This window comes from Salvia splendens, chromosome 10 (assembly GCF_004379255.2).
Source record: "Salvia splendens isolate huo1 chromosome 10, SspV2, whole genome shotgun sequence".
In the NCBI taxonomy this organism is placed as follows: Eukaryota; Viridiplantae; Streptophyta; class Magnoliopsida; order Lamiales; family Lamiaceae; genus Salvia; species Salvia splendens.
In genome coordinates this window covers 15,063,040-15,087,407 of record NC_056041.1, presented here as the reverse complement: position 1 = coordinate 15,087,407, position 24,368 = coordinate 15,063,040, and the positions used below count along the sequence as shown (strand labels likewise).

The following is a 24,368-nucleotide window of genomic DNA, read 5'->3' as shown; positions in this document are numbered from 1 at the left end:
CTTGTATTAGATTAAAAGTATTTAAATATTATTAAATTATTGTTTTAAATATGAAAGCCAGATATTCTAATTCTACTAGTACTATTACTTTTATAATTAGGAGCACTTGCTGGTAAACAAAGAATATTAACTGTATCCAATATACGAAGTGGACTGGACTGGACGGTGTGAAAGTGAATGTCGACGCACCGACTTTCCCAGTCAAAACAACCCCTATTTTGCTATATTTGTGTTGTGTGTGCGCGCATTTATTAATATGTGTTGACACTAGTTTCCAGAGTTTTACCTATCCTATCTATATGTAAATCCACTTTGCGCAATAATTTTGGACTGTAACACATGATGTCACACCATAACAAATGTTTCTTACACTATACTATACTATACTCAAAATCTATTCTTTGCTTCTATCAAATAAACATCCATCTTGAGAATTAAGAATATATTCCATTCCGCACACACTATTATGCTAAAGCCTCATAACTCAAGTTGCTTCAGAAAGCGCGGAGACTAGCTCTTCCCGCGCTTTCTCAAGCGCTGCCGGCAAATTCTCCGACTCACTCCCGCCCGCCTGAGCAAAATTAGGGCGGCCCCCTCCTCTCCCGCCACACACCTTCGCTATCGACCCAACGAACTTCCCCGCTTGCAACCCGAGTTTAACCACTCCCGGAGAAAATGCAGCCACCAAACTCACCCTTTTCTCATCCGGACACGAACCCAAGATCACCGCGGTTGGATCTTGCAAATTACTCACGAGATACTCGGCCGCGCTCTTCAATGCATCGGCGTCAATGTCCTCCATGCTCGACACCAGTACTCTGCACGGTAGAGAAGTTCGAAAGTAAGACGAAGATCATACTACTTTTTTTTTTCTCGAATAGATAACACGTTACTTACGTTATCTTATTAGAAGAAGATCCTACTGTGAATGCGCTGCTGATGATGCTCGATGCTTTATAGATCGCTGCTTTTGTACGAGCAGAGGAGACCTCGTTCCTTGCTTCGCGTAAATCCTTGAGAAGATTGTTCACTCTAGCTGTAACATCTTCTGCATTCACCTTTCACAATGCACAATAAAAGGACAAAATATGAGTATAAAGAGTACATAAACAGTGTGTATGTGTTGGCCTAGCGGTAGAGTTGATAATGCATGATGAGTCTTTGTCGTCTCAGGTTCAAGTTTACGTCTTTAAATAATGTTGCAATTACCAAAACAACAAATAGCTGAGAAATAGCATACTTTGAGAGTAGAGCAGAGCTGCTTCAAGTAGTTATCTCTGGTGATGACATACTCTACAAAAGCGTCACCTGCCACGGCCTCAATGCGTCTGACTCCCGATGCTATCCCTTGCTCGGATATTATCTTGAAACCGCGTATTTCTGAAGTGTTCTTTACATGTGTGCCACCACATAGCTCCATGGACACACCGGGAACCTCCACAACGCGTACCTAATGGTGTTTTCGTGTTACAAAATAAAATTATCGAACAATCTAAGCTTATGGCAGACGAGAACCACACCTCTTCTCCGTATTTTTCACCAAACATTGCGATAGCTCCAGCCTTCTTAGCTTCAGCCAGCGCCATCACTCTTGTTTCAAGGAGTGTCGCCTCTCCAATCCATTGATTGATCAGCAATTCGATCTCTGCAATCTCATTCTCGCGAAGAGGTCTATTGAAATTGAAATCAAACCTGAGGCGATCAAATGCCACCAAAGAACCGGCTTGAGAGGTTTCGCCACCTACCACTTTCTTGAGAGCAGATTGGAGGAGATGTGTGGCAGTGTGATGGACCTGAAAGCGAAGCAAATACAGTCGATCAAATGGCTTCAAAATCACTCAAGACGACACAAGTGAATAAACTCTCACCTTTGCTCGTTGCCTCAAGTTTGCATCGACTTCAGCTTCAACTTCTCCACCTACATTGATTAGGCCTTTCACTACAGTTCCTTTGTGAACGAATATGTTGCCAAGTGACTTCTGCACGTCTTGTATCTCCACGACGGCTTCCTTATTTTCCTGAGCATCGGTAACATATAAAAGCCCGTGATCCCCAATTTGCCCTCCCGATTCAGCATAGAACGGGGTTCTGTCTAGCAACACTTCGACTTCATTTCCCTCAGAAACCTCTCCTACTGGCTTACCATTTACTAAGAGACCCTCAACCACTGCTCTAGTAAAAAGTGTGTCGTAGCCAAGAAACTTGGTGTCTGGAATGCTATCCGTCAACTCCGCTCCATCTTCAACAGAGAGCTTTACCGTGTTGTGTGCAGCCTGTGACTGACGTCTCTGATTCTCCATTTCCACATCAAAACCAACCATATCTATACCAATGCCACGTTCCTCAGCAACTTCACTAGTTATCTCCACTGGAAAACCATACGTATCATAGAGAAGAAACGCGTCCTTGCCAGATATACAAGGCACAGTCCCGTTCCTCTGTCCAGTCGACAATGCATCAGTTAAGATTTCTTCTAGAAGCTTCTCTCCTCTCTCGAGTGTCTGAACAAAGCGAAGCTCCTCCCTCTTCAACTCCTCAAGGATGCGGGGAGTTCGTGTCTTCAAGTCTGGATCAATATTGGTGCTTAATTTGATGACTTCTTCAGCTAAAATTGGCAAAAACGCGCCTTCAAGGCCTCCCACACCGTCTCTCCTAATACCTAACAGCCTTCCGGTTCTTACTGCCCTCCTGATCAGACGACGAACCACATAGCCTCTTCCAATATTTGATGGGAAAACACCGTCTGATATAAGATAAACTATTGCACGCATGTGGTCTCCGATTATCTGAAATGGACAAAAAATGAAAAAGAAAAACGGTTCAATCACTCCATTGACAAGAAGATCAATGAATATGGCAACTCCACCAATAGCGTACTTTAAGGTTTGTTTTTGCGGACTCATCTGCAAGTGAATACGACTCGTATGCCAAATCCGCGGCCTTCTTGATAATAGGAAAAATCAAATCAGTTTCATAATTATTTGGAACCTGCAAGAGAGAAAATGAGCGGTTAAGCACGTGAGACACTCAGACACGACATATAGTACGCGAACAAGTTCTTTCTCTCTCGGTTCAGCAGACTTGCCCGTTGAAGAATGCGAGCCATGCGCTCTAACCCAAGCCCAGTATCAATGTTCTTCTGTTTTAAGGGCTCGAGTGATCCGTCTTCCTTTTTATTGTATTGCATAAAGACGAGGTTGTAGAACTCTATGAATCTTGAATCATCTCCAAGGTCCTGTTACAAGAGTTGCATAAAATAACATGGCAAAAAACGGAAAATTTCTGTCCTAAGTAAGATAGCTGCCTACAACATCTGAATGCCCTCTCTCAGGATGGAAGTCGTAATAAATTTCAGAGCATGGTCCGCACGGACCAGTCGCTCCACTCGTCCAGAAGTTGTCCTCTTCACCGAGTTTCTTTATGCGGTTTGCTGGAACGCCCATCTATGAGAACAAAATATAACAATTTCATAAATCGATATGCCTCTTAAGAATTCACAAGTAGATGGATCAATAAACAACAGAGGTTCTACTAACCTTATCATGCCATATTGTAAAAGTTTCATCGTCATCTTCGTACACACTGATCCATAAATTTTCAGCTGGTAGTCCAAACCTATATGCAACAACTATTGCACAAGATGAGCTTAGAAGATTTGAATATAGACATCGAAAACTTAATTTAAATGTCATAAAGAAATTAAAGACAAGAGGAAACCAATGATTTTATAAAGAGGATTTTCAAAGGTAAAAAGGAACGAAGATGGTCTCTTGTAGGTCTAAGCCATGCACCGTTTCTATATGATTATTAAGAAACACCTATGTAGGCTAAGGTGCAATCGAAATTACGCTATATATATCAGTAGAAAGCTTCGATCAATCATCATATGATATTATGATACATACTCCACGGTTGATAGCTCCCAGGCCCATTTTATAGCCTCTTGTTTGAAGTAATCTCCAAAACTAAAGTTCCCAAGCATTTCAAAGAATGTCTGATGTCGGGAGGTTCGGCCTACATTCTCAATATCATTTGTTCGCATGCATCTCTGAGAGGTCGCAGCACAGGGTACTTCACGAGGCACCTGTAAATTTTCAAGTAAACAACAAATGCTAGTTAGAAAACACGGGATCGGTTGTATATTCAATCTAAAATCAGCATAAACAGACACGGGCTTTGGAGATAACGGAGCAAGAGCTTGAAGGCTTGCTAGAAGTCAAAAAGGTATCTTAACTTGAGAAGAAAAAATGACACATAAACATATACATACTTGCAAACGTGCAGACATAATCATATACAAACAATCACATGGTTATTAAAAGACCACCAAAACCTTGGATTTTAAGGATTTCCTGGTCATAAACTATAACCCCGACTATGCATACTCACGGACCTAACAGAAAAGCTGAGGAAGCGTGTATAGAACCTTCCCAAGGAAAATAGGCTTGAACTGAAGCATTCCAGCAATCGTTAACAAAACTGTTGGATCCTCTGGGACTAGAGAAGCACTCGGGAGAATTTTGTGACCTCTCGCAGCATAAAACTCAAGAAATCTTCTGCGGATGGAGTCACCACTCGTGGAAGGATCCAACAGTTTTTCTTCCACTAACTCCCCAGTCAAGGGCTGGGCTGAAGCTGTAAAGAAAGGGAAACAATATGCATTTTGTGTAGTGGTTCAAAGCCAGAAAATACTACAGCCATTCATAAATAGATGCAGAGAGATATTTACCACTTGCAATGAGCCTTTTCGTGTGGGAACGCCTATAGCTCAATGAATAAGGATCAACTGATGCAAGAGATTGCAAGGTGAAGCCTCTGTAATCTCTACCACCTGTATTGAATAATTAATTGCAAGTTACTTGCAATATAACACAAGGATATAGGTAACTACACAACTCTAAACAGCAAATTTTTTATACACTGGTTTAATTTAATTTGATAGAATAAGCCATATCTAATTTCAGCAGGGAAAGCCTTTAATAAACAAGAATGGGGAAATTTAAATTAATAATGCTGAATAAAAATTGGATCCTTTTCACTCCAAATTTCATTGTAATATCATTTATTATAGAAACCCCAGAAAATACAAGAAAGTTGGAGTCTTTCCAAGATAAGAGAAATGGCATCAAATCCAACAAAATTCAATCTTGGGTCGAAACAATGAATAGTAGAACACACCAAGACAAAAATAGAGAGAGTGAAAGAGATTACGAGAGGTGAAGGGAGAGTGGAATCTTGAAGTCGGAAATGGCAAGAGGAATTGGGCGACATGTCTGGTTTGTAGAGAGAAAGGCGGCTTCAAGCTCGCCATATTCCTCCTCAGCAATCTTTTTCACCGGACAATGTGCTAATTGACCGTCGTTATGTAAGTTGAAGTTGCAACTCCAGACACACAGGATAAGCCTTTGGTTTTAATATCCACACAATTAATAATCAACTAAAAGATGGAAAAATACAACCCCTAAAAAAATCACTTAAAAAAAACTTCAAAAGTACAAACTAAAAATTCTTTCAAGAATTTCTAGCAGTGCTCGAGATCAATTAACTACGAATGATGGTTAGTCCAAAAAAACTAGTAATAAAGTGACATGATTTCAGCAATCAATCATTTCAATTTTACACTGAGGCCAAATTAAGCTTCACATCTTTTTTGGGCTTTCGTGGCTATCAACGTACATGGACTTATTTAAGTTGAGGCCCAATTATTCGTTAAAATCTCTGTGCCTTCATATATTGCGTACTCCTATTTTAGTATGGATCCAAACATAATCACAAAATACGTCACTATATACAAAGTTAAATCTGAATTAGTCTCGCTTGGGTTAAATAAATACTTTCCCGTTTAACGAAAATTGGTGACTAATGATTGAGAAGGTCAAAAAAGGAATGAAAAACTTTTTTTTTGTAAGAGGGAGGGAACATACATTAAACTATATTGTTAATTTGTTATACTATATTAAAAACTACTATATCTTTAACCTCTGTTCACAAGTATACACTTTTGTATTTAAATGGTAGAGTTTGACCTCAACATATATAATGAGTTTACATTACCTGTAGAATTTTGTTGGTTAAGGCCATCTACATTGGGCGGACGATAGCGCGCCCGAATGAGTTTACATTACTTGTAGAATTTTGTTGGTTAAGGCCATCTACACTGGGGCGGACGATAGCGCTCGATGTATCGGGCGCGCTATCGTCCGCCACTGTGGCTCCGCAGACGATGGACAATGCATCGTCCGCGCCCGATGCTTAGTTCGCGGACGATAGGGCATCGTCCGCGCCATCGTCCGCCCACTGTGGGCGACGCAGACGATGCAACGTGTTTTAGTTTTTTATTTTGTTTTTAAAATTCAAAAATTTTGTTATATATACCATAGCTTCACTTTTCATTTGTAACTTTTCGATTAACTTTTAAACTCTCAAATTACGCTATAAAATGGATTCCGGTGGATACTCAAGTCTTAGTAGCCCGATGTTTGGATATGGCGCATGGTGGCCGGGTACACAACCTGGCGAATATCGGTGGTTCGACGCTAACACGCAGTGCGATCCGGACTTCAGTATGGATTCGTACGGTCTCTCCGACATGGAGCCGTCTCCAACTAGCCCTGCCGCCGCCGACGCCGCCGCCGCCTAGCTAGAAAGAAGCGGACCAAGCACTGGGCGCACAAGTTGCCACCTCCAACAACTTGTGAAGAGTACGCCCCCGGCCGTACGAACTATCAGCCGGATGAAACCCTTGTCTTGGCGAGGTGTTGGGTGGATATATCGGAGGACCTGATATTCGCGAACAACCAAAAGCAGTTCCGCAAGCACTGGGATCAGGTGAAGAAGTAAGTCAACTTGTTCGCGGCGGAGTACGAGAAGTGCTCGAGGGATCAGGGAAGCGGCGAGAGCTTGAGTGACGTGCGCAATAGAGCGATGTTGTCGTACCAGTCCATGTACGGCGACTTCAAGCATTTCAACATCTGGGCGCTCTTGAGGGACAAGCAGAAGTTCCAATGCGGGATTCTGCACACCGGTGCAGCGAAGAGGACGAAGACCACCGACACTGGTGGTTACACGACCAGTGAAAGCGGAACTCATCCGGTGGACCTCAACCAGACGTGCACGAAGGAAGAGACTTCCGGCACACCGATGTCCTCCAGGCGGCGTCCCATAGGCGTCAAGGTTGCGAAGAACAAGGGGAAGGCGGAGGCGACATCCTCCTCGGCCGCCGCCCCCCATCGCAGATCCCGACCCCGACCCCAGCGACACTTGCCTACGCGGATTTGCAACGGCCTCGATGGCACGGACGTTGTTGGATACACACAACGCCCTTATGAAGTGTACGGATCCAGCCAGAGCCGAATTCCTCCAGAGGTTGATCGATGAGTTAAGCCGGAAGTTGGGGGTAGGATAGTCAATTTTTTTTATTTCTAACCCGTGTAACTTTTTTTTATAATCAATGAATTTTTTACCGTTATTAGTTAATCGTTGTGCTTTTTCTAAGTTTTGCATTTATATATTTGAAAACATTTAAATTAATTAACAAAACAATAGTAAAATGCTTAGGCGCGCCTTAGGGCGCCCCACTGCAGGTGGAAGGGGATGAGGATAAAATGCTGACGTGACTATGCATAGAGCGGGCTTTAGGACGCCCCCATTGTGAATGCTCTAATATTTTAATTAAGTCTGACCGATTTTATTAAATTCTCCAAGAAACTTCTCTATTGGGTCAAAAGATATGCTTTTGAAGTTACCAACTATACTTTTATTAGATTCTTCATGTTCGAATAAATTGCCAACTTTGCTTACTTTTTAGAGATGTACTACCATTTTTCTTGCAATTTTGCTAAGATTCTATTTTCCCCTTGATTTTCACACTCCATTTTATGTTGAACGTGGTGCGTTTTGTGTATTTGTTAAGCCAACACACACAGCACAAGCCAGCTAGTCCTCAATAAAAAATACTTACAATAATAATAATAATAATAATAATAATAATAATAATAATAATAATAATAAATAAATAAATAAATAAACATAGGAACTTTTAATACCTATTTTGACCAACAAAATGGCTAAGAAATAGACTTTTCCCCAAGATCAATTAGTGTATTTACGTATTTTATTATTTTATATGAAAGCATCTACTTAATTAAAATAGAAATAGAAACATGTTGGATAATAACGTATATAAATGGCACTATGTATATGTCATATTTTTGGTTCGTGTGTGATTATGATATTTTTTGTTTTTGTTTTTTATAGAGCATCTATATCTGATGGAGTGATGGTGGACTATTGTTAAATATATCCAAGTATAATTCAAGTTTATAGGTAGGAATTAATTGTGATGAAGGAAAAGTCTTTAATGGCAGCATAACTATTTAATAATGTATTTATATGATTATGATGATTAGAGATTTGTCATATACCCTGTGTCGATTTCCATTAATTACAGACCTGAAATTCAAACTATGTGAGCCATATATAGTTTTATTTATCTATCTATTGGCTGCTATACAGCTTATACAGTATACCCTAATTAAAACGTTGGCAAATTTTGATTACATTATACATCTACCCTTCATTTCGAAAAAAAAATTCATCAATTACATTTTCAGTTGAAATGCAGCAGTACTCTCATTAAATATTTCATTTAGACTTGATGTGAGTTTTAAGTAAATGTAAAATAAATTATGTGAAAAAAGTTAATGAAATATTAGTATGTATTACTCCCTCCGTTTCACTTTAAGAGTCCTGGCTAATCATATTTGGGTGTCCCATTTTAAAAGTCTCGGTTGAAATATTCCATAAATGATAATAAACTCTACATTCCACTAACATTTTTTCATCCAAATTTTATTATAAAACTAATATATTAAAGTATGATTCACATTCCACTATCTTTTTTCAACAACTTTCCTTTATATTTCTTAAAACTCGTGTCAAACTCAAATGGGATTGAAGGAGTATATTTTTATATATAATATTAATTTTATAAATAGGTTAATGAAAAATGTGTCAAATTGGACATTTAATAGTAGTAATATATTTCTCAAAATAATAATAAGCCTATGTGAAAGACGTGACCACTTAACAAAACTTGTAAAAATATTAATAACGATTATATGAAATGTGGCTAGATCTATTAATTAGAGGATTCTCTTCTGATTAATAGGTTATGTCTCATCGAAAGAATTTGGGGTTAGTGTGCGAGTCTCAACACCATTAACTCTTACTCTCTTAGTGCTAGTATTTCTTATTTTGCTCAAGGCCATAAGTATTAATAAGTGGCAATTGCAGACAATAAAAAGAAAAAAAAAACTGAAATGCTTTCATTTTCTTTATTTCAAAAGAAAATAGAAACTTTTTCACGAGAAATTTTACCTATGTGGGAATGGATACTTTTTTACTCATACTGTCATCAATTAGGACATGATTAAATTGTGCTATTATATGTTAATAACCTGCATAAAATAATACTTAGTATAACATAACATAAAATACAAATAAAATAGAATAATACTGCTAATATAAAAACAAAATCCTGACTCGGATTTATTCAAAGTGGTTGTCCAAGGTGATTTCAATGTTTTTTTCTATACAACTTATAATATTTTAAAAAAAATATATGGCGTGCGGTTATAACACAAAATTTGAGATGGACTTATGATGAGGCTTCTGTCTGTGCTTGTGTTAGTGACATGATTCCAATTTTATCATTTTATTTCCCCTCCATTTCAAAAAAGAAATACAGTACTTTCTTCATTCAATAATTCAACTTTAAGTACCTAATATTTGTTTTTATCCTGCCACAAAATCATCACTAACTCATTTGATGGCTGTATTTTGTCATTGGAAACATTATTAATCAACAATAATCGTAGATGGTTACTTTCTTTGATCTTCTTTCCCGTCAACTTGTGGTTTATTTACTTTTTCTTTTCTTACTATTGGTTGAATTAAATTCGTAATATTCAAACATTGATGACCAGAAACGAGTAATTATAGTACTATATTTAAATGGAGAAGTAGACTGAGTGCATCACATAATGGGATGAGTCGTAGATTTATTCTATTTTTTATTTTTTATTTTTGGCTTACAACTGCTCTTCGAAGTGCACTCTAGCTAGTTAAATCTTGGTTTTCTTGTAATTGAGATTGATATCAGACTGACTATACATGATTTCTTATGTAATCCGCTGCAAATTATACAACATTGCTAATTTTGGATGTGTTGTTTGGATCATTCAGTCAATGATCATTGGTCATCCAAAATAAAAGAGCGAGACCTCTTATTTAAAATATCTTTCGTTTAGATCAGAAACTGACAAAAATATTTTTTTTTAAATACAATTAACTAAAATAACACTCATGATACATCTATTAATGCATTTCCCATATTCTTTTCGTAAACAATGATAGCCCCCCAAACACGACCTTGTCCATGTATGTGAAAACAATAGCATGTTTCCACGCAAATTCAGCATAATAAAAAGGGCCAGCCAGCCAATTTCGTAAATTCCATACTTGCTTTATTTCGTCAAAATCAACTAAAAAATTGGCCAACTTACACACACTAACCACCTATTTTTCAATAATTAAATGCTCAACTATACAATTATTCAATTCAATTACACACCTCTAAAATACTCCACCTCATTTTCATCAAACCAACTTTATCCATAAAAAATCAAATTAAAATACCTTAGCACACCCCTCTCTCTATATATACACCCTCATATTTTCCACAAAGCTTGTGACTTTGTGAGGGTATAGAAATTAGCCATCCCTACAATAATAATATTTCAATAATCACACACACTCACCAACACAACACAAGAGAAGCCAAAATGGGTGACCATCATCCGGCCCACGGTGAGACGGACTCCATAAATTCGGCTCCGATAACCCCGCGGCCGGCCCCGACCCCCCCAATCGTGTCGCTCCCTCCCTCGCAGTTCCACTCGCCCTCCCTCACCCGATCGCCCCTCCTCACCCCGGGAGGCACCAACCGCAAAACGCCGCGAATCCGGACGCCACGTTTCATCACCCCATTGGGCAGCCCCCTTAGAAAGGCCATCAAGCTCACCAAACTCGACCCCCAAGATGCTTGGCTCCCAATCACCGAGTCAAGAAATGGAAATGCTTATTATGCAGCTTATCACACTTTGTGCTCCGGAATTGGGATCCAAGCTCTAGTCTTGCCTGTCGCTTTCACCATCCTTGGCTGGTAAAAAATCAATCTAATTAATATAGTTACTTACTAATATTCATTAAATTTAGCATATGTATGGGTTTGATTAAATTAAGCAAACTCGATCTTGTTCAATTTTATAGGGCATGGGGCGTTATTGGCTTGACTTTGGCTTTCATTTGGCAACTATACACTCTCTATTTACTTGTGCACATCCACGAATCCACCGAAGATGGAATCCGTTACAGCCGATACATGCAATTAGCTAGTGCAACTTTTGGTAAGTCACGTGAAATACTATTCCAAAATTCAAATTTTGTGTATACATATTTTTTCTTATGATAATTTTTTTTTTTTAAAAATAGGTGATAAGCTAGCGAAGCTTCTAGCGTCTTTTCCGATCATGTACCTCTCCGGTGGGACGTGCGTGGCGCTGATCGTGATAGGCGGCTCGACCTCAAAGATGTTCTACGAGACGCTTTGTGGGGCCGGGTGCACTTCGAAGCCCTTGACGACCGTGGAGTGGTACCTAGTGTTCACGTGCGCAGCGGTGCTCCTGTCGCAGCTTCCGAACTTGAACTCGATCGCCGGGGTTTCGTTGGTCGGGTCGCTCACCGCGGTCGGGTACTGCACCGCGATTTGGGCCGTGTCCGTGGCGGAGGACAGGCTGCCGAACGTCTCCTACGACCCGGTCCGGTCAAAGACGGAAATTGCCAAGATTTTTGACGTGTTGAATGCGCTTGGGATTATCGCTTTTGCTTTCAGAGGCCACAATCTCATTCTTGAAATTCAGGTGAGTGAGTTCATGCCAAACCTCTACTCTTCCATTTCTATGTTAATATTCTCCAGGTTTGAAATTTAATACATGATTTACTGATTTTAGGCTCATAGTGGGACTTTGAGAAAATTGCCATTTAATTAGGCCACATATTTGACTCAATATCTCTATTCAATCATTATATTCTTATTTGAATTAAGAATTATGAAACTATACATATCTCACATCTAAGTGATTATTATTACTCAAATAAAATATGAATTAAAATCATAAGAAATCTTGACTTCTGACTGCTATCAAATTGAAATTGCGGCAGAATTGACTTTTCAACAACTCATGTTTCAAGGTTATTTGCAAGACAAATCCTCATATTTTTGACAAAGTTGCATTTGTGGTTTTTACTTTTTACACCTACTTTGACATTAGTATGTTTTAAATTTTTTGCACAGGCCACCATGCCTTCCAGTGAGAAGCATCCATCAAGCATACCAATGTGGAGAGGTGTGAAAGTTGCTTATACGATTGTAGCGGCGTGCTTGTTCCCGTTGGCGATCGGTGGATACTGGGCATACGGTGGCATGGTTCGTACATTTATTCAAAAAAATAGTAGTAATTAATATTCCATAGATAATTAATAAGAACGAATCTGACTTTCAAATAATTTCTGTATGAATCGACAGATTCCACCCAACGGAGGTATGTTAGCGGCTCTATTAGCGTTCCATAGCCGAGACGTTGCGCGGTCTATATTGGGCCTGATAAGCTTCTTTGTCATAATAAATGGCATATGCTCTTTCCAATTATACGGAATGCCTATGTTCGACGACATGGAATCCGCTTACACCACGAGGTCCAAGAAGCCGGCGCCCTGGTGGCTACGGGTGATCATTCGAGCAATGTTTGGGTTCGGATGCTTCTTTGTGGCTGTCGCTATCCCGTTCCTCGGGAGCGTGGCCGGGCTTGTGGGAGGGATCTCTCTACCGGTAACGTTGGCCTACCCATGTTTCATGTGGCTGAAAATGAAGAAGCCCAAAACATATAGCCCATCTTGGTGGATCAACTGGTTTTTAGGTCTTCTTGGAATGGGCCTTAGTGCTATTTTGACTGCAGCTGGTTTGTATGTCGTTATTGACACTGGTGTCCAAGTTAGCTTCTTTAAGCCTCACTAATAAATTAATCAACTATATAGCTTGATAGGAGTTCAGGGGTGAAAAATATCTCTCTTTATATACAAAGTTACCTTTTTCTATTTTTTTAAAAAATGCTTTTGGGGTGATATTTGTTTTCTTGTAATTTGATTTTTTTTACTTTGGGAAATATTGAATTACTTAGGTTTGTAGTAGGTTTTGGGAGACAATCATTGTATTTGTTAAATGTAATATGAAGTGACTTTTATGCAAATTTTCTCTTTTTTGGCCAATTCTCCGGTTATTTTGTTCTTTTAGTATCACTACACGATTTATCAATATACTATTAAAGTATCGAAATTGACACATGAATAGTGTAAGGGAAAAACATAGGTTCAGCTTCTGTTGTGGATGCTCTTAATAGAGGGTGTCGTGTGTGACCTAGTCAGTGGAACGACGACCTTATCGATGTTAAGTAAATGCTTCAACAATCCCTTAATAAGGGCACAAGCATAACTTTTCTTTACCAAGAATGAATGCACGAGCAAGAGAAGAATATTTGCATATATAAATATAGTCACTACAAACTAGTACTATCTCCTAATGATAAACACAAGAATCAGACTTGATCATACTAAGTGGCTTGCCCAAATGGTTACCTCTAAGGCTAACTTCACACATAACTTTTCTGTAGAACTTGGGCTTCACCAGTCTTCCTAAGATGTACACCCTCGATCTTATTACAAAGCTTAGGTTCAGTGGCACTGAAATGTCGTCCACACGCCCCTTAGCAACGTCCAGAGCTGCCATCCCTCCATAGAGGGGCACCTGCCGCCCCTGAACAACTACAATCACTTTCCTTTCGCTCTTCCTCGACTGATAGAACTTCGCCATCTGCTCCTCAAAATTCATCACAAGCACGAACCACTAAGTACTTTTCGACTAATTTTGAGCATCATCACAAACAAGGGAGAATTAAGTTTTTGAACTATTTCTAATATTAAGAACATATCATAAAGATTATAAACATATACAGACATACACAACTTTTTGCCATAGTTTCTAAAAATGGAAACTACACGACCACCCCCCGAATGACACATCGAATGTATGAACAATCCGAAACAGTTAAAGAGCTGCATGTCACTATTTCATAACCAATTCAGCCATGGACATACCACATTGCCATGAACGCTAGCATTAAATACAGCATCCACACAAACGCGTGCCCTAGCTAATCTCATGTCGATAAAGTACGAGAGTGAAACAAGGGACGAGGGCAACTCACATGGCCGGACACGACCTTGAGGTCAAAGTAGTGAAGCTCGAGGGGGGTGGAGGTGACGTGGACGCCAAAGAAGGTGGCTGGATTGCGATAGAAGATCTTGACAGTCGAATTCAAGGTGAGCATATCCGTTGGTACCCCACTGGCATTCATCCCAGCTTGTACATAAAAATTCTCAAACAAAATGTTGTGTCCACACCATATCATCACACTACTCAGTTTTCAATAAATGGATACACACTGAAACAGACCTTTGCAGTTGGTGATAGTAACATTTCACTACCAATCCTTATCAACTTAGTATACTGAATTATTTTGATGCTTCCAACAAAATTAAAATCTACTCACATTATTACAAGAAAACTATTTCAATCATGTATTCTGAAGCAGTATTTAAAGTTCACAATTTGTAGACTTGATGTGCCCCTTTTTCAAGTTAGGGTTACCAAAAAAAGGGTGTTCCATTGCTTTTAACCAGTGGAGTAAAAATCCTTTCTTTACACTTCACCACTTATGAAAAGCTATTGACCGTTGGTTATCTATCGTATAACCCAGTATGAACTCGGAGAGCTAGTTAACTCAGTAAGCTCGAGTAACGACAAGAGACCAAAACACCAAACAACAAGAAGAAACAAACAAACATAAAAAGTGAATCTTGACACAATTTCCTGCTTCTTTTCAAGCATTCGAGGTCCACATTCACCGATCACGCATTCTTGCTCCAAAACCAGTAGACAAACAAATTCAAAATCTAAAACACAAAAATGATAATAATAAAACTAACCTTAACAAGAATCTTGGGCTTGTCAGAAAAACTCGCCGCCCAAAGAATCAAAGAGAAAATAGTAAACAGCACCACAAACGAGAGCAGAAAGCACGCCACGTAGAACCTCACCTGCGAAATGGAAAATCAGTTTAATACTAATTCAAGTCTAAGATACATTTAATTGCCAAAGATGTTACTTTTTTCACCTGGGCGCCGTCTTCTCTGTTATCCTCACCCTCTGCCTCCTCGGCGCCTTCCGCCTCGGGCCGTGGTGGTCGTACTTGAGGTGCATTCGGCGCCAGCCGGAGGAGTGGCGGGGGTTCTTGAGGGAGGCGGAGAAGCGGGAGGTGGAGGACTCGCGGGAGTGGTGGATAGGGGAGCAGTGGTAGTGGTAGTGGAAGTGGGGGTGGGCGGGGGAGGCGAAGGGGCTGGAGCCGTAGGATATCTTCTCGAGGTCGTGGTGAGAGTGGGAATGGCTCTGCACGCAGTACAGGGGCCGCCGAGGGGAACGCGGCGGCGTCGAGGCTCGTCACCTCCGAGTCGGATTTTACGTGCATTGCTACGCCCATTGATTCGCAAACAAACAACAATCGGATGCTTTATTTATTCTTCTTCCCGAGAGCATCCACAACCGTGCTCTTGCCAGCGGCACGGTTGTGGGCCCGGGCGATACTATTCATGCATGCTCTCTGGCAAGAGCACAACACCCACAACTGTGCTCTTCCGCAAGGACGAGCACAATTAATTTAATATTCAATTAAACATAAACATTTCCATAATACTAAAATTCATTAAAAAATCACAATAAATATTACAAAATACAAATAAAATAAAAAAGACATAATTAAAATCCTAAAAATTAAAAATTGCATAATTAAAATACTAAAAATTAAAAATTACATAATTATTGGCTAATATTACCCGAGGAAGACTACTCATCCGGCGGCAACAACCCCAATTGTTTTTGGAGACCCACTATCATGCCCTCGTGCGTTTGAAGTTGCGTGGGGGTCATAGTTGACCTATCGGCCATATTGAGTTGGGCCAAAAGGGCCCACAACGAGTTGTTCGAGGGTGGAGATGGAACATAGGGTGCGGGTTCGGGGGCGGGGGCCGATGGAGTCGCGGAGCGCCGGCGCTCGGCCGCCTCCTTCTTCCTTCCTTGCGGTCGGCGTTGGGAACCGCTTGGTCCGGCGTCGGGGCTACCCAAGTTAGCTCCGGCGAGTTGGCTAGCCACTTCTTCGGAGGCGGAGGCGGATAGGGATACCGACCTTGACCGTTTGGAGGAGCCTCTAGAGGAGGATGTTACGCCTCCCAGATACCTCGGGTGGAACCGCGTTTCCTGCCAAACGTTGAGGTACTTGAACGACTTACCGTTCATGGATTGGTATGTGCTCAGCGCCGCAGTGATGATGTCGACCTCTCTCCGGCCGCTCCCGGCATTCCGCGACTCCTGGAGGAAATAGCCATTGAACTTGCCAATTTCGTCGTTGACTCGGCCGATGCAGTTGCGCACTATACTCTCGTTGCGCTCGATCGTTCCCGGCGGCCGGTTTGCATTGTACCGGCGAGATACGCGCCACCAAAAGTGATCGCCCGATTGGTTCGTGCCAACCGCCGCATCTTCGGAGATTTCGAAGTACGCCTTGAACAATTTATCCATCTCCGCATGCGTGTACGGTGTGCGGACACCGCTGCCGCGAGTAGCAGCTTGCGGAGGTTGGGAGGGGGCGGTCGACCTAGGCTCCGGTGTCCACCCGTATCGTCCTTCGGAGGCACCTTGGTCGTCGATTGGGTATGGACGGTAGCCACCCGGAACGACCGAATCTTGAGTTTGAGGAGGGGCCGAATATTCCGTTTCCGGACTAGGAAACGGTTGTGAACCGAACCATTCGGGGTTCCAACCGTGGGAGCCCGTAGGGTTATCGCCTTGGCCGGATATAGTGATGTTGTAGGGTATGAGAGAATGAAGATGAAAATGGATATGAGAGATTGAAGATGAGAATGGAGATGAGAGAATGATGATGAGAATTGTGTAGTTTGATGTGAATTTTTGGGAGTGAAATTGGGGGTATTTATAGATTAAAGTGTGTATTTTTGGGGTAAAAAAATTAAAAAAAATTAAAAAGTGAGAAAAAACAGTTATAAACGGATATAATTTTTTTGGGAAGTGAATTTTTTTTTTTATCGGTTTTTTTAATTAAAAACCGATTTTTTTTAAAAAAATTATTTAAACCCAACGGCTATGCCGTTGACGAATGAGGGCGCGCCACGTCAGCTGCTCGATGCATCGAGCAGCGCCGTGCCAGCGGCGCGAGCGCAGCGGCAACGGGCGGTGTCCGTGCCAGCGGTGCAGACGGCGGTGGCGAGCAGCGCCACCGTTGCGGATGCTCTGAGATTTTGAAGAGAGAGGGGAGAGGGATATTTGTTGTGTTCTGTTTTAATGGATGTGTGTACGCTTTTTAGAAAGTGGGAGTAATAAATGTTTTTGCATTTGGATAGTTTGATTTTTAGAAAGTGGGAGTAATAAATGTTTTTGCATTTGGATAGTTTGATGGGTTTGTTTGTCTGAAAATGTTTGCGAATTCCGAGGTTAATTGTGTATGAATTGAAATAGTAAGAGTATCCACACTGGTCTAGGACCTCACATAGCCCTGTCATAGCCTTCCCACTGCCACATCATCCAGCACTAAAATCCTCCTGCCACATCATCTGGACATGCAACTGGACATCAAATAGCCCTCACATAGTCTATCCACATCACAAATAACAATTATATAAATTTAATTTACAATTATAGCAACATACAGAATTTAATTTACGAGATAAATACAGGAAAATTGAATAATACTATTAAAATTTCAAAAAGTACAATAATTTTAAAAAAATACATTTAAAAAAATTACATAAATTTAAATAAAAACTAATGTCTTCCAATCCTCCGCTCCCACAACTCTTCAATTAAATCCTTTTGGAGTCGAATATGAGCCTCCGTCTGACGCATGTCGGCATGTGCTTGGAGGAGGGCTTCTTCATCGTGAGGTACCCCACCTCGTACGTTGGCGGCGGCGACGCCGTGGCTTGGACCGGCTACATCATCGTCATTGGCTACCACCACCACTACCACCGGCATTACTCATTTCTTAAATTGATCTTGTACAGAAAGAAAGATAGAGAGAGTACTCGTTAAAACAAGTGGTGCGAATGAAAATGACGTCCAAAGCGCGTATATATAGTGTTTTCGAAAAAAAAAAATTAATTCTGACGCCGGTCTGACGCCGATCCGGGGCCTACAATGGCGCCGTGAGGATCGGCGTTAGAACCGGCGTCACCACACGAATCGGCATGGGTACGCCGAAATTGACGCCGATTTCGCCAACGCCGGTCGCAATGGTTCGGCGTCAGAACCGGCGTCGGTGAAAAATCGGCGTCGCGGTTTTGACGCCTCCATTGCTTATGCTCTAATATTTCTATTATCTAATCTTAGAAGAAATATGACTAACTTTTTATTATACATTTACTCAATTATTTGGTGCAGTAATTACACAATTGCAGAAATTAAATTGTACTTATATGATTTTATACATTGAATTGAATTTTTCTTTTAAATTATTGAAATCTAGATAATTTTGCTAACGAATGTATTCAAGCTTAATTTTGAATGCGGACAAAGCCATCTCAAATTGATCGATTATTTTAGATTTTAATATTGAGTTCGTCCACAACCTACACTACATTTCATACTCAGACGGGTTCTTCTTTTCTTGTCACATCTCCATTTTCATCATGTCATGACCCCTATGACCCATATCTCTGCTTCAATAAATTTAATTTTTTAATTATCATCCGTTTTATAAAATTAAATAACACTATATAATTTGAATTAAAATTTTATAAATAATACTCCCTCCATACTTAAAAAATTTGTCACTTATTTCTATTTTGATCCATCTCTAAAAATTTTTCACCTTTCACTTTAATCAATTTTCAACTAACTCTTTATTTCATTTCTTAAAATATGTGTCGAGTCAAATCTGTGTCGCGATCAGCGGTGGTGTGCAATAGTACCGATTGGCACGACCGATGCGTAGGGTGGGCGGGTTAGGCGTGAGATTGGCGTAGGCGGTGCAATAGGGAGGATCGCCCGGTTGTGCATGAATCATTCCCAATAAGTGTATTTTGATAAGCAACAAGGAAGAGTAATAGTTAGGGATGTCAATCGGGTCGGCCGATCAGGTTTCGGGCCAGCCCCATTGGGTGCGGGCGAATCGGGTTGTAGTTTCTTTCGGGTTATAGAAGTTCGACACTAACCCTAAAAGGTCGGGTTTAGGGCTTGTCCAACAGGTTAATCGGGTTGCTACCGATAAGATCAATATGCGATCTATCCATTAATCATGATGAAAATTAGTTATATTGATAGAATATAAAATATTTAATTATGATAAATTTGAGATATATGCTTAAACTCAATCATAAACATGATCAATACTAATATTTGAGATATTTCGTGAAATTTTAATGCATGTTTTAGAAATTTAAATATTCTTTTAGTGAATTTAATTTATTTATCAATTATTATATTAATAAAAATTTAATATATAATTTGTATATTTAATATAAAATTGAAAGTTATTTTTATAGTTTTCTATATCATAAAATTAGTCAATGAAGTGTCGAATTAGGAGTAAAAAATAGAATAATAGAAATTTTATCGAGTTTTCGGGTCTAGCCCTAACAGATTGCGGGTTAATCGGGTGCGAGCTTATCGAGTTTTGATTTTATCGGGTTAGAAATTTCCAGCCCTAACCCTAAGAATTTGGCGGGCCAACCCACGGGTTGCCTACACTGACATCCCTAGTAGTAAGGCCATCCGCAACGCTGTCTCTTATCCGTCTCATCCTTTAACTATTCATGGGTCCCACTGTACTTTTCACTCTATTTCTTAACTAAGAGACAGAACCTGCAACCCTCCATCTCTTATCCGCCTCTTAATCATCTCTTAACTTACTATTCATTCAATTTCATTTTTAATTTTTTTCCCAACAAATTCAATTAATAAAAAACACACTTCATTAAATAAAATAAAAATACAACTTAAAATCCTAAAAAATACATAATTAAATTCGTGGCAAAATAAATAAAAAAACATAATTTAAAATACAATTTTATAGAAATTAAAAAAACTACTCCGCCGGCGAATCATCTCCCGAAGGCGGTGGCGGTGCACTCAAGCTACCTGGAGACAGAATACCAATTTGTCTTGCCATATACTCAATTCTGGCAAGATGGGCTTGGTATTGTGGAGGCGTCATGCGGGAAGTGTCCGCTATCGTGGCGGTCAAGTACATGGATAATAGGGTGTTCGAGCCCGAGCCCGCCTGGGTTGATTCGCCTCGGCCCTTCCTCCCTCTAGCCTCCTTCGCCGCCTTGGTCCCTTGCGGCCGACGGCGCACACGGGAGGACCCCCCGACATCGTCTGTCGTGCCCTCAACCTCCTACGAGGCAACCTCTTGTGTGGCGCTGCCCGAACCGCCCCCACTAGACGAGTATTGGCCACCTGCCGTGTGCTTCCTGCGCTTCGAGGTCGAGCCCGAGCTGGACCGCACACCGCCGGCCCACCTTTCCGCGTCTTTGACGGCCTCCCAGACATCAACATATCTGAATTCTTTGCCGGTGTTGTCGAAGTAGACTCGCAAAGCCGATCTCAGAATGTCGGCTCCCGTGGCTCCGCTTTGGTAATGAGCCGCTTTGTTCTTGTAGATGCCGCAGAATTTTTTGACCTCCCTGTCGACTCGGTCAAAGTGAGCGCGGAACATCTTCAATGTGGGGCGGCGGGACCCTCTTGGCTTGATCTCGTTGTAGGCCTCGGTGACCTTTTCCCAGAAGTACTTCCGGGATTGTTGATTACCGACGATGAGATCGTACGAGACGCTGATCCAGGCGTTGTACACCGCCATCGTGTCCTTGCGGCTGTACGGATGCCGGCCTGCATCCTCATCCTCCTCAACCACCTCCGCCTCTTCCTCCACGGCGTTGAATGCCCTGGAGCTTCCACCGTCTTGTCCTCCTTCCGGATGGGGTTCATCAGGATAATCCTCTCAAATTTGGGATAATCCCTGCTAATACCTCGGGGCGGAGGGACGAGCGTATGCATCCACATCAAAATGGGGTGGTTGGTACCCCCTCGGCATCGACGAGCCCTGAGTGCCCGGCGTAGACTAGACGTCACCACGGTTCGTGAACCGCCGGTTCACGGTTCGGAACCGGCGGTTCCGGTTCAAGAATTGGTGGAACCTGAACCGGCCCGGCCAAGACCTCACGGTTCCGGTTCATGAACCGTGAACCGGCGGTTCACTTGAACCGGCTGAACCATCGGTAGTTATCCGGTTCCGGGCCGGTTCCGGGCCGGTTCGGGCGGTTCGGCAGTTCATCCGATTTTTTTTTACATTGTAAATTGTAATTCAAGTTAAAAATGTAAAAAAACTTGCGTAAATAAAATTAGAATGAAGCGATGTACAAATGTAATTTTATTGATACAAATTACAACTTCAAAATTAAAAATTACAACTATAAAATTACAAATTACAAGTTAAAATTTACGAATTACAACATAAAAATTAAAACTTACTAACATATAACATATAACATAAAACATATAACATATTAAAACATATAACATATAACATAAAACATATAAAACATATTTAATACAAACGGATTTATTACTAACATATAAATAAAACACATTAAAACATATAATACTAACATAATTGTAAAACATATTAAAACTTATAATGTAACTCCCCCTACCCGATCAGCGAACGGTCGAATAGGAAATGTCACAATTACGGTGTCATAAATTGTGGTCAATTAAAAACCAAACTTAATTCATTAACCTATCAGTAAAAGTTCCAACACTATTTACAAACACAGCGGAAGCTATTACAAATATTCAAATACTATACATGCCACATCTAACATAAATGGACACAAACGCCGCAAGCAGTGATCAGTGACCCACCGAGGATGCAGTGCTGGCGAAGAAACGAATGAAATATCCAAAGGAATCCCCGATCCAATTAACCTGTAGCACACTCAACACTTCAGCCACAATTCTCTAACAATCAATAATCATACAACTTAAATTCTTATTAATATATTTACCAATCATTACCGCATATATCTTATTATTATTGTCATATTAATTTCTAACATAAATTGGGCAGCATCTCCTCTAGAACCAACACATGCCCAAAACCCAACAATAGGCAATATCAAACCCAGAATTTATCAACAGTCATCAGCATTTATATGAAGCATCTAATATTCCAAATGATATCCACACATTAACATAGACAAATCACAGACGTCATCACACGTATCAACATACCCGTACCAGTAGTCAAATCTTCGTCCACGACTTCAAATTTCCAAACTATGTCATCAAAGGGGTATAATAATACAAAACTTCACATGTCATAAACTACATCTGCAAGTCTCAGATTTTCAATATTTATAACAAAACTCAACAGAACTATGTAACATAATCCATTTTCACATATAAGATATTATCATATCAAATTATAACAGATGTTTCACACAATCTCATATTATAACTCATATGTTGTCATACACATATTGTCACATATATCATCAAGAATATTTTGATCGACATTATCACATAATTTCACACATGGCCCCTTAATGTGCTTAGTGACAGACTAGGGTACGCGGACCAGATCAGAATCAGAATCAGATACAGACGCGGATTTGTCCTCGAGAGGACTCCGCACAGACCACCCAATTAGGGTGCAGACAGATAATCCCGGGAACAGACCACCCATAGGGTACAGATAAGACAGATCAGATAACAGACGATCCTCGCTTCGGTTATCCAGAAGACGAGAGATCACAGATGATGCACTCAAGCACTGGGCGTAAACACCATCAGATTTACTCTTTTTCATCTCAATACATATTCTCAATTATTTCTAATATAACACATCAACAACTTATTTTCACACCATATCATATCGAATTTATAGATTAAATTCCGACATTCTCAAAATCATCCCAAATTCCCAACAACACAGACAGATCATACCTCATCACAGATAGATAGATAGATAGATAGATAGATAGATAGATAGATCAGACATCATCACATTTAATCATATTTGTATACATCTCATCATCATATATCATTTATCATATCCTCCTTAATGCTCATTTCCACATTATCTCCAGTCACAACCATATTCTTCCATTTTCACATCTCATTACCAAATCATTCAATAATTCATAATAATCTCATGTTTTACTTCATAAGTCTTTTATCACATAATTACGCATAATCTACTAAGATAATAATATATCAACACAGAAAGACAAATCAGACCTCATCACAGATAGATAGATCAGACATCATCACATTTAATTACATTTATTTCCATCTCCACAACGTATACTCTTTTCACATATTTCATTATCAAATCAATTAACAATCCATCATATTCTTATATTTTACTTCATGAATATTTTATCACGTAATTAATCATAAATTATTTAGACAATAAGTCACGTAATAATCATGGAAAAACACGTAAGAGATTTAGGTCATTTAAGTGTTGAGCATGCTACCTGGATGACGTTATTTCCAAACCTTTCCATTCGACATTTCTTCTTTCGCCGATCCTTTTTTCCTTTCATTTGCTAACATTTGGGTGTAGCTTGATTTAACACCGATTGCGCGATCGGGTATTCAATACGTTGAGAAACGGGGCTAGAATTTGAAGATTAAAGCTTGGAACTCCTTGGCTATGGAGGGCAGACTTTTGGGATGAAAAATGAGGATGAATAGTGTTATTTTTGGTTTATAAAAGTGTCCCAAATTATTAATTAATTTCATGGTATTTTTGGTGTACAAGTGGCATTCTTCAAATCATGGATAGTTATTTTATTTTCTCTAGAATTTTCTATTAACTTCAAGGCATATTTTGAAGTCAAACATGTCCAAAATGCTGGAAATTTCGTTCCCTAGGATTTAAACAAGATATTTTATTTTATTTCATGTGAAAAGGCGATTTTGCCCTTCTACCGTATTCTATTTATGATTCCTGATTCAACTCCGATTTTCTTCTCATTCTCACCCTCATTATACTTCTAATACTTACTTTTAATGCTACTTTAGTCCTTAATCTTTGTTACTAATTATTTTAATTTAT

General features: G+C 40.0%; 3 protein-coding genes and 1 long non-coding RNA gene across 7 annotated transcripts; 1 reads left to right on the top strand and 3 right to left on the bottom strand.

Annotated features, from left to right (window-relative positions):
• Positions 1-311: 311 nt before the first annotated feature.
• Positions 312-5,462, bottom strand: LOC121752130 (alanine--tRNA ligase, chloroplastic/mitochondrial-like). 2 transcript variants are annotated; one of them, XM_042147034.1, is made up of 13 exons: positions 5,212-5,462; positions 4,730-4,831; positions 4,427-4,635; positions 3,906-4,084; positions 3,537-3,615; positions 3,309-3,443; positions 3,086-3,235; positions 2,878-2,988; positions 1,869-2,786; positions 1,521-1,793; positions 1,241-1,450; positions 898-1,058; positions 312-818 (listed from the first exon to the last, which is right to left on the bottom strand). In XM_042147034.1, the coding sequence occupies exons 1-13, from the start codon at positions 5,309-5,311 to the stop codon at positions 485-487; spliced, it is 2,961 nt and encodes a 986-aa protein (XP_042002968.1). In that variant the 5' UTR covers positions 5,312-5,462; the 3' UTR covers positions 312-484. The 2 variants fall into 2 exon arrangements, with proteins under 2 accessions (XP_042002968.1, XP_042002969.1); XM_042147035.1 differs by lacking the exons at positions 4,730-4,831; positions 5,212-5,462 and having other exon boundaries at positions 4,394-4,569.
• A 5,282-nt stretch (positions 5,463-10,744) lies between these two features.
• LOC121750239 (lysine histidine transporter-like 8) lies at positions 10,745-13,386 on the top strand. Its single transcript, XM_042144733.1, has 5 exons — positions 10,745-11,224; positions 11,332-11,468; positions 11,554-11,981; positions 12,416-12,547; positions 12,647-13,386. Exons 1-5 carry the CDS (start codon positions 10,845-10,847, stop codon positions 13,133-13,135), a joined length of 1,566 nt encoding a protein of 521 aa, XP_042000667.1. The 5' UTR covers positions 10,745-10,844; the 3' UTR covers positions 13,136-13,386.
• A 244-nt stretch (positions 13,387-13,630) lies between these two features.
• LOC121751155 lies at positions 13,631-15,707 on the bottom strand. Of its 3 annotated transcripts, none has more exons than XM_042145872.1 (4): positions 15,342-15,707; positions 15,163-15,273; positions 14,382-14,477; positions 13,631-13,987 (listed from the first exon to the last, which is right to left on the bottom strand). In XM_042145872.1, the coding sequence occupies exons 1-4, from the start codon at positions 15,699-15,701 to the stop codon at positions 13,694-13,696; spliced, it is 861 nt and encodes a 286-aa protein (XP_042001806.1). In that variant the 5' UTR covers positions 15,702-15,707; the 3' UTR covers positions 13,631-13,693. The 3 variants fall into 3 exon arrangements, with proteins under 3 accessions (XP_042001806.1, XP_042001807.1, XP_042001808.1); XM_042145873.1 differs by having other exon boundaries at positions 15,351-15,707; XM_042145874.1 differs by lacking the exon at positions 14,382-14,477.
• A 6,307-nt stretch (positions 15,708-22,014) lies between these two features.
• On the bottom strand, positions 22,015-23,972 carry LOC121750659. Its single transcript, XR_006039915.1, has 2 exons — positions 23,785-23,972; positions 22,015-22,228 (listed from the first exon to the last, which is right to left on the bottom strand). It is a non-coding gene; the product is annotated as an uncharacterized LOC121750659 (long non-coding RNA).
• Between the last annotated feature and the right edge of the window lie 396 nt (positions 23,973-24,368).